This window comes from Dendroctonus ponderosae, unplaced genomic scaffold (assembly GCF_020466585.1).
Source record: "Dendroctonus ponderosae isolate FM_Combo_2020 unplaced genomic scaffold, Dpon_F_20191213v2 Dpon_F_20191213_5, whole genome shotgun sequence".
Classification (NCBI taxonomy): domain Eukaryota; kingdom Metazoa; phylum Arthropoda; class Insecta; order Coleoptera; family Curculionidae; genus Dendroctonus; species Dendroctonus ponderosae.
This window is the reverse complement of record NW_026018715.1, coordinates 2,854,198-2,863,893: the sequence shown is the minus strand read 5'-3', so window position 1 is coordinate 2,863,893 and position 9,696 is coordinate 2,854,198. Positions and strand designations below refer to the sequence as shown.

At 34.8% G+C, this 9,696-nt stretch overlaps 2 protein-coding genes and 1 long non-coding RNA gene across 5 annotated transcripts in view; 2 read left to right on the top strand and 1 right to left on the bottom strand.

Moving 5' to 3' along the window:
* Positions 1-9,519, top strand: part of LOC109544358 (short-chain dehydrogenase/reductase family 16C member 6) — a gene marked incomplete in the record, with an annotated part of 32,206 nt that extends 22,687 nt beyond the window's left edge. The window contains 4 exon segments of the mRNA XM_048666867.1: positions 1,411-1,588; positions 7,876-8,036; positions 8,115-8,327; positions 9,342-9,519. Of these exon segments, the coding sequence (XP_048522824.1) occupies positions 1,411-1,588; positions 7,876-8,036; positions 8,115-8,327; positions 9,342-9,426 (637 nt within the window).
* LOC109544355 (cAMP-specific 3',5'-cyclic phosphodiesterase) overlaps positions 1-9,696 on the bottom strand; it is a 796,409-nt gene that overhangs the window by 495,658 nt on the left and 291,055 nt on the right. The gene's annotated exons all lie outside the window — the stretch shown is intronic.
* Positions 7-942, top strand: LOC125504615. Its single transcript, XR_007281597.1, has 2 exons — positions 7-398; positions 613-942. It is a non-coding gene; the product is annotated as an uncharacterized LOC125504615 (long non-coding RNA).

The following is a 9,696-nucleotide window of genomic DNA, read 5'->3' as shown; positions in this document are numbered from 1 at the left end:
ATAATTCTCGTCTGTCCCTCTGTCTAAAGTAAAATTAATTGTGTGATTGTCTATTTGTCTATTATGTCATTCACTTCTTGTCAATTTGTTCGCGCCAAGTTTATTGGATTTTAGTTAGGTTTAAAACGCAGAACCCCGGCACGTGGCCGGCACTTTGGCGTGACTGGTATTCTGATCTTGTACTTTGTACTTGTCTTGTTTCATGTGATTTGTTAATGGGCTGTTAGTTCATTATTATACGAAACTTTTCACACGAAGGTAAGTACCACTTATTTATACATTGTATTTATAGTTGTACCTAGCTTTTTTATTGTGGTCTGGGATAAATAGTGGAACGTTTATAGGTAACAGTGTGTGGTCTATTCAGAACCATGTGCCGAGACAATATATGTATGTAGGTAGGTATATAATGTCCTTTGCGCCCCAACTTTCTTTTTAAAAACAAGATCTGGCTCGTTTGGAGCCACAGAAGTAACCCAACTATTTAAGAACAAAAAGCATGATTTTATTATAAAAGAAGAGAACATTGGTTTTTAATTGTGAAGGTTATATAAGTAGTATTACTTTCTGATAATCAGGTGTGAAACTGTGATATACTTTGTAATGTATCAGGTGGTACAGTTAGACGAACTTGTGGGCAGTACCCTGGCAGTGATTAACTAGAACTGGCTCACACCACTCAAGCAAGAGGTACTGTGACCTCCGATTAAGGGGAGGAAAGCGTTTAGAAAAGTTGTTACTGACGGAGTCCAAGCTGACAGCAATTGGAGGCCTTTTGGAATAAAAAGAGTTTTCTTTCGAACGGGTTCGTAAGAATAGTAGTTTTTTATCTGTCCTCCGGTTTGTATTATTATTTTTGTGGCTGGTCAGAACTACTTTTAATTAATTAAAGTTGTAACCATCTTTGCTTGCTTCCTGTTAATAAAATACGATTTACGATTCTATAGTGTCTTATTGTTACCAAAACATTTCCTCAATATAAAGTAATTGTACTGACCATGTACAGAATTAAAACCGACGTTTAAATGACGTCAATAAGCAGACGTCTAGCCGACGTCATTAAACAGACGTCTGGCAGATGTGTCATGTAGCGGTCCTTTGGACGTCCAAACCCGACTACCTCACGTCTTCTGGCCGAATCTCATGTCATCTTTTAGACGTCCATAAGACGTAGTGTGCTACCTGGGAAAGCTAGATTTGTTTGTTCAGCATTTTTTGAAAATATGTGACCTGCACTTATTTCCTAAGCAAATAAATTTAATTTCACATAGCAAACATTCCCATTATTTAAAAATCCACACTCAGTGGAATTCTCGGTTTTAGCTTCCATTACTAACACTGAAACAATAATATGTCTGTTAGTTGAAAGTTCTAAATATACATTTCTTAGCGAAAGTATTTATTTCCCAGGGTGGATGTTTCGAACCGACAAGAGGTCATGGATACGGCAAAGAAAATTCAGCAAGATATCGGGGATGTTACTATTTTAATAAACAATGCAGGTATAATGCCCCATCATTCGTTCCTAGACCACACGGAGCAGGAAATACGGAGAATAATGGATATTAACGTTATGGGAAACTTTTGGGTAACTCACTTTATAAATTATTCACTAAACACTATGTAACACACTTATGAGAAGTTCTGTAACTGAAGCAAATTTTGTTGATCGGAAATTTTTTCAATTATTAAAAACACGGAATATTTTTCGCGGACGAGCAACTTCCCATTTATTATTAATTTTTCATTGAACTGGTTTTGTCAGGCTCCATTTAAATCCAGCATATTCCAACTTCTGTTAGAACGACATTTTATACGTTTTATTTGTTATCTGGAAATCTGCTTTAATTATTTTGCGGCATCCTTATTAATATATTACGTCAGTTGTTGATTTTCACTCCGATTTCCGGGTCTCGTTCCTCGGTCCTTTCAAGTAGGTATTGCGTACTAATTGTAGTCAACTGCGGATGTTTGTGGGTTTGAAAAAATGCTATGATATAAGATGTGAATGTTCTCAATAAAGGGCTGGTACAGCGTTCGGAAACCCAAAGGAATTAAAGGAATTAAAAAATATATCATTGTGATATAATTACATTTCAGAGTTACTCGCAAAAATTATGTTAGGTGAAATTATTGCGGTATTACACATGCAATTTGTGGCCATGTAATAGGAATGAAACAGACGTAAAATTATCGACAAGTTTTCCTTATTACAACATTGTACTGACTTGAGATACAACTGATGATACGTTAATAATGGTTCATTATATTGCATACATGGCATAATTCACGGAGGGTAAAATTTATCTGTCGAGCAATTTGCGGAAATTTGAAACTACCATTTTAACTGCTTATATAATAATATAATTTCCATCTGGAACAAATCTCATAAACTGTTTTTTCATTAATTAATTTAATTTGTTATTTTAATATTGTTATACAGGGTGGTCTTGACCAATCAAATGAGAAGGTACATCCCAAAAATATAAGAAATTTTTAAATTTCTGTTGTACTATTGTGCAAATGTGTCATCTAGACTGCCATCTTTAAAAGTGAACTTTACATAGAAAAGTTGTAATAAAAGATAAAGAATATAAATAAGCAAACTACTATAAACTTTGAATTATTTTATGTATTGCATCTGAAGCCATATAGTTTTCAAGTGAAGAAGGGCGTCTTAACAAAAGTCCACATTTTTCGAGTATTCAAACATTTTCAATACATGTAAATGACAAAATCGACCGATGTTTCATTCACATATCTATAAACTTCCTCGTTCACAGTGTATTATATGACTTTTCATGCGGCTTTTAAATACAATATACGTGGTTAAAATTTGACAGGTATTATTATTTTTATAAATCTTGTGATTTTCATTGATGCTACCATTTAATTTAATTATGTTAACGTAATCCGGGCATTCAAGTCTTTGATTCCATATTTAAATCATCCACATTGTGTTTCATTACTTACATACTGTAGCTTCATTCCATAAAAACACCACAGTTGGCATGCTAAGGTGTACTTCAGTTGAACACACATATTTGGCTACCTGTTGTTGAATTTGGAATTTTAAAAGTGATCATGTTGCTTTAATTTAACGAATCACCTAACAACAGATGTCTTTGCGAAAAATAATCAAAAGCTGATTATCAACATCAGCATTTTAACGTGTGAACGTCTTCAGTCCGTATTGATATTCTGCTTGACAGTAGACTGAGATACTGGGAAAATACTCTTAAAACTTAGATTTTTTATTATTGTATAGTATCTTAGTGCCAAAACACAGCAGATTGTTAGTCGTCCCTGTGACCAGTTTCTGTATAATCTTGCACACAGTGTGAGCAAATAAAAAAAATTGTGGGCCGGCATACATTAACCATGATTTTCAGTAAATTAAAAAAGATCCTTTCAGGGATGCAGCTAAAAAATAGTTCTGTGAAATTACAGTTCGAGTTTTAACAATTAGCTCACTAGTAATCTATTATTTGCTATATTGCGATATTCCATAGACTTTTTAATAAACTGTCTACTCTTCTATTGGACGGTAAAATTCTTGGGTCCTGAATTTTAAACGTTTTCTTCACCTCATACTCATTTGAAATAACTTCAGGGCGGTCTGCAAGGTTCAACAATCCTCAAATTAATTTAAAATTTAGGAAATTTTCAGATCTTTTTCTACATGTATACATGAACTCCACTTCTTCCTTAAACCTTGTTAAGGAAATGATTTCTTACCAAAACGGAATTCTCAAGAAACATCGTTCTTTCAACTTTACGTTGCTATCGAATTACAATGCAACAAACATACTATTGAATGTATGAATCCAAGAACATGCGATGAGGTAAATGAAACAGTGCCAAAAATTTAAATCTCTGGAACAAACTTCCATCTTGAATATACAACAGCACAGAGAAAGAAATATAAGACGCAACTTGCCAAATTGCAAAAGAAATTTTCAATGCAAAAGAACAAAACATTTCAAACTCAATTGCATTTCAAAAAGAATAAATCTGAAGAAATCAAAGACAGCAAAAGTCAAAGACAGCAATTAATATCATCACAGACCAGCAAACTAAACAACAGATAGGTATATAAATAGCTCCCCAATCCAACTTTTAATTGCCACAGATAAAAATATTTTTGCGTCAAACGCTTTTCCTCTAATTAGCTTGAGACTTAAACTACTTGAAGCCAAATTGAATTAGCTTAATGAAACATTTTGCCTTTGAAAACAACTTAAAATTGTTAAGCTTATGACTGTATAAATATTTGGTTCACAACGTAAGTATTTTACATGAGTTATTGCTATTTAATTCAAAGAAATGAAATTGTCAACTCCTATAAAACAAAAGTGAAGGGCATAGACACAAAAAATTATGCACAATGGTATTACGTATTGCGATTGTAATTTATTAGATAAATATGAGAAAACAACAATGCGTTAAAGTCTGAGTGCAATTTAAACAAACTCTTAATTGAACTTGTTTTACTTGTTACGAAATAGATCATAATAAATATATTAGTTATGTCTAGCCAACAAACGAAATACACGTTAAAAGTCATAGGTAAAAAGAGAAAGTTTACCTAACAAAAAGTGTCCTTAGTTCTAAGCTTCTTGATGTTGATACTTCTGAAGCTAAAGTTTTAAGCATGTTTAAACAACTCAAGAAGTGTTTTTTTTTTATATGAAAGAATTGTACAATGTCGAATTGATGATGGATACACCAATCGGGAAATAAGGAAACTGCTCACAGTCAAGACTTTTGAGCTCAATATCATCTAGAGTAACGTATATTATCCTAAAACTAAACAAAAAGTATAGCCTTCAAGTAATTCAACGTTACGCACCAAACAGTACATCAGAGATTTGTATGAAGAAGAAACGACTGCAAGAAGATCCGAAAACATGAAATACTGTTCAAATATTGTCGACTTTAACGCAAAAATAGGCAAAAAGGTGGAGAACAATACAAATATAGGTGGCTTTGGCTTAGAGAATCGAAATCATAGAGGAGAAATGCTGTTAGACTACCTTCAAAATGAGAAAGAATATTGAATGTTCAAATATGAACACTTTCTTCAAGAAGCCAATACAAAGAAGGTGGACATGGAGAAGCCCAAATGGAAAAGTCAAGAGCGAGATTGATTATATTCTTACCAGCAAAAGAGAAATATGCGCAGACGTCACGGTTCTACGCAAATTTGATACATGTAGCGTCCATAGAATAGTTAGAGCTATTTTCCAAATTAACACCCAAATTGAACGCAATAAACTAACACGAAAACATGGCTACACAACACTGGAAGAAATAAGAAATTATCAACTGCGCCATTGGAAGGCTTAGATATATTGCTCTATTGCAGAAAATTACAGAAGACATTCAAACAGATAAGGATAAGATCAGAACAGAAACATCAAAGTTTCAAGCGAACACAATCGAGCTAATGGAGAAACGGAGAAATATGAGCAGAGATTCAAATAAATACAATCAATTAAACAAAATCATCCACTAAGAAATCAGAAACGATCTACGAGCAGATAACACCAGATTGATTCCAAAAACAATAGAAGGTAACAAGATTGAGCTAACGCAGGTTAAGGTAAAAATATATAAAATGAGAAATAAACAGGAAATAATCGTGAACAGCAAAAGAGTGATTCAAAGCTTATACCAAGATTTATACAGTTCAGTAACCCCAGAAGCAAAAACCCAGCCACAAACGATCACGTACGTAGGCTGCAAATAGAGATCCGTAGAGATTCCTGATATAGATAGATTAGAAGTAATTTTAGAGCTCAGACAAATGAAGAACAGGAAATCACTTGGGGAAGATCGAATAACAACTGAAATGATTAAAATAGGGGGAGATGTATTAGAAGATGCAATCAGAATACTTCTTAATAAATGCCTTCACCATGAAAAAATCTCCAAAATATGGCAAAACGCAGCAGTTATTTTGCTCTTCAAGAAGGACGATACCGGAAACATGGAAAACTATCGACAAATAAGTCTCTTGTCGCACCTTTACAAGCTTCTGACAAAGATTACTACAAATCGTCTGTCAAAAAAATTCTACTTTTACCAGCCAGTTGAACAGGAGGTTTCCGAGAAGGTTTTAGCACAACAGATCTCCTACAAACAATCCACTACCAAATCGAAAAAAGTGTTGAATACAATATACCTCTTCATATGGCTTTTATCGATTACCACAAGGCATTTGACTCGATTGAATAATGGGCGCTTCTAACAGCAATAGACACAGCCAGAATAGATACAAGATCGGCCACTCTCATAAAATACATCTACAAACAAATGCAACAATGAAGGTTGCAATAGACGAGGCTCTAATAACAGATCAAATCCCAATCAACAGAGGCGTTCGTCAATGGGACACTATTTCACCCCAATTGTGTACATTGGTCCTGGAAGATCTATTTAAGAAGTTGCACTGGGAAGGAAGAGGTATCAATGTCGACGGAGTATACTTAAACCACCTATTATTTGCCGATGATATTGTGTTAGTAAGCAGCGACCCCAATGAAATAGAGATCATGGTGAAAGAGCTCCATGAATAATACCACGATCATGAGTACATATAAGTATAGTACATATAAGAATAGACCATGGCATGTATACCTAGGTCATTTAATTAAATCGGGTAAGGAAAATCAACCGTCTGAGTTAACCAGGAGAATACGACTCAGCTGGGCGGCATACGGAAAATTGGGATATATTCYCAAAACTCAAAACATCCCCATAAATCTAAAAAGCAAGGTCTATGACGCATGCATCTTACCCGTATYTACATATGGGCTGGAAACTGTAACCCTTACGCAGAAAATGKCAGAACGCCTTAGAACAGCCCAAAGAGCGATGGAAAGATGCATGCKTGGAATCAGCCTACGAGACACAATACGCAATACAGAAATAAGGAGGAGGACGAAAGTAAAAGACATAATCGAGCGCGTAGCTGAACATAAATGGCGATGGGCTGGACATGTCGCAAAGCAGCGCCCTAATAAGTCGACAATACGGATAGTAAAATGGCGGCCACGATCAACGAAGACAATCCTCGGAAGACCCCAAAAGAGATGACTAGACGACATCAAGCAGTCGGTGGGCCGAAACTGGCCACAGATAGGGGCACATGGAGAAATTTGAAATAGGCTTATATCCAGCAGCATATCTAAAGCCCATCGCCATTTAAGTTCAGCTACGTGCTCKATTATGTATTYTACTTTCGACCTCCTCCTTATTTCTGTATKGCGTATTTTRTCTCGTAGATTCGCTGATTCCGAGCATGGCACCGCTCTTGGGGCTGTTCTAAGGCGTTCTGCCATTTTCTGCGTTAAGGTTACAGTTTCCAGCCCATATGTAGATACTGGTACGATGCATGCGTCAAAGACCTTTCTTCTATTTGTATTCTAATTTAATTAAATGACYTAGGTATACGTATTTATATAGATCATCTTACTCATGGTCTTGAWCTWATTCAGGTTCATTTTTAGTCCCACCCGCATTAACCSTTCATGGARTTCTTTCATGATCTCTATTATATCCATATCTATATAAAAAATATCAAGATTACTAASTGAAAAAGAATTAAAACGTTCTATGGGGTTCTTTACATGACACTCACGCTCCGTTGGCGCAAACGAACCTCTTATAACCGTAAATCGCAATTCAGCTGATTAGASTGGTACATTGATTGGTTTCTATTGTCTGTAGTTATTGTTGCATCAAACATTCTTTCAGAGTGTAGTTTCGAGCCAATTCAATTTACAAGTTTTCACCGTGGTTAAACATTTATACAACAAAAAACTAATTAAAACTGAAAAAATTTAGAGAAACAGTAAACTTATTTTTTAGACATTACAAGCATTTCTCCCTAAGATGAAAGAAAACAACAATGGTCACATCGTATCCCTTTCCTCAATGGCGGGATACGTAGGACTGATCAATCTTGTTCCATATAATGCCAGCAAGTTTGCTGTGCGTGGACTTATGGAAGGTTTATATGAAGAGTTCAGGTACAATTTCAACAACTCATTTTTATTTACATAGATACAGCCAGTAAACGTTTGAAATTGAAAAGTCTTTCATTCTAGGCGACACCCGAACAACAATGTCAATTTTACAACCGTATACCCTTTCATGACGGATACCGGGTTATGTAAAAACTATGACATTACCTATGAACTGCTTTTTCCATTGTTAAAGCCTGCGTTTGTAGCAGATGCAATATTTGAGGCTCAGAGTACCAACAGAAGAAACGTTTTGCTTCCTGCAGATATAGGACTAGCAGTGAAATTAAAAACCAGGTGATTTTCACCTTCATTCACTTTGAACAAACCTGACGTTGCACGTCATTTAACTCGATATGGAAAGATGGCTTGTGCTAAACAAATATATCGAATATTACGAATAGTTAAAGACGCTTATTTGTGTCAAGCATAAGGAATCTAAAAATATTATTTGTGACTTATGGCAATTCAGACAACGCAAACCGAAAACGAACCGGTAATAAAATTGACACTGCAGAACCCTATTCAACTTATAAGCTTTAAAAGATTTTAAATCCGAGTACACGTTCCTAATAAGCAATTACAAAAGGTGTACCTAACGATTAATTATTATTGAGACATGAATAACTAAGGATCATACAACTTAATGAAAGATATACCGGGTCTCCCGAAATGCTACGTCAATAATGACATCACGTACAGGGGACCGGAAAATAAAGCCAGTACTTATACATGGTTTTCGATCCGCCTTCCTTGTGAGTTCGCCAAGTGAACTTAGACAACTTGAAAATTGGAATATATTCTTAATAATTACACCGTTAGTTTGGCGTTTGTAAAATTTATGTAAAAGGAATTGTAAATGTTCCAAAATCCTGTTATTGTAGAGGTACAATCAAAATTAATATTTATGATAAGTGCAAATTTAACGTTGTTGCAGAATTTCAATGTGATATAGTGGTTAGAAAGGCCCATTTTGTGCAACAAAAACGATATACTGTGTACTTTTCGATTTATTTAACGGATTTTGAAGCAAAACTCTTTTCGTAAAGCAATAAAATCCAAACAAGCAGTAACCATGGAGGCCCTATTCCTGCGCCACCCCGGTCTCCCAAATTAAACTCCCTAAATTTTTTCTTTGGAATCATCTCAAAACTTTGTTTTTCTCTACTCCTGTTAACTCGAAAGAAGAGCCATGAAATATTAGTAGTAATTAAACGTTAAGATCATTTATCAAAATATTTTCACCAACAATTTGGAGACGCTCTGTATAAAACATGTGCGGTTTGGTTTTCTAATAGTGTTTTTCTTTAGATTTTTGCCACAAAAAGCATGCAACTACATATCGGACAACTTCAGAGCTGATCTGCTTTCCGACATACACCTTAACAATACTTGAAATATTAACAGTAGGTAAAAGTCTGCATTATTCCCAAAATATTTTTTTTTAAGCTGGCTATGTATTATTCAATAAACTTACCTGTAAAACTGATGTGTCTGTTTTTTCCTATTAACAATACATTTTCTTCCATAAATTTTTCATATTTTCCATAAATATTTGAGACAAACAGGAAATATTATATGTGAACTTGCCATCCTGCCCTAAATCAAAAAAGGAATTAACATACAGGGTGATTCAAAATTGGCGTCATTCCTCTGGAGGTGTTGT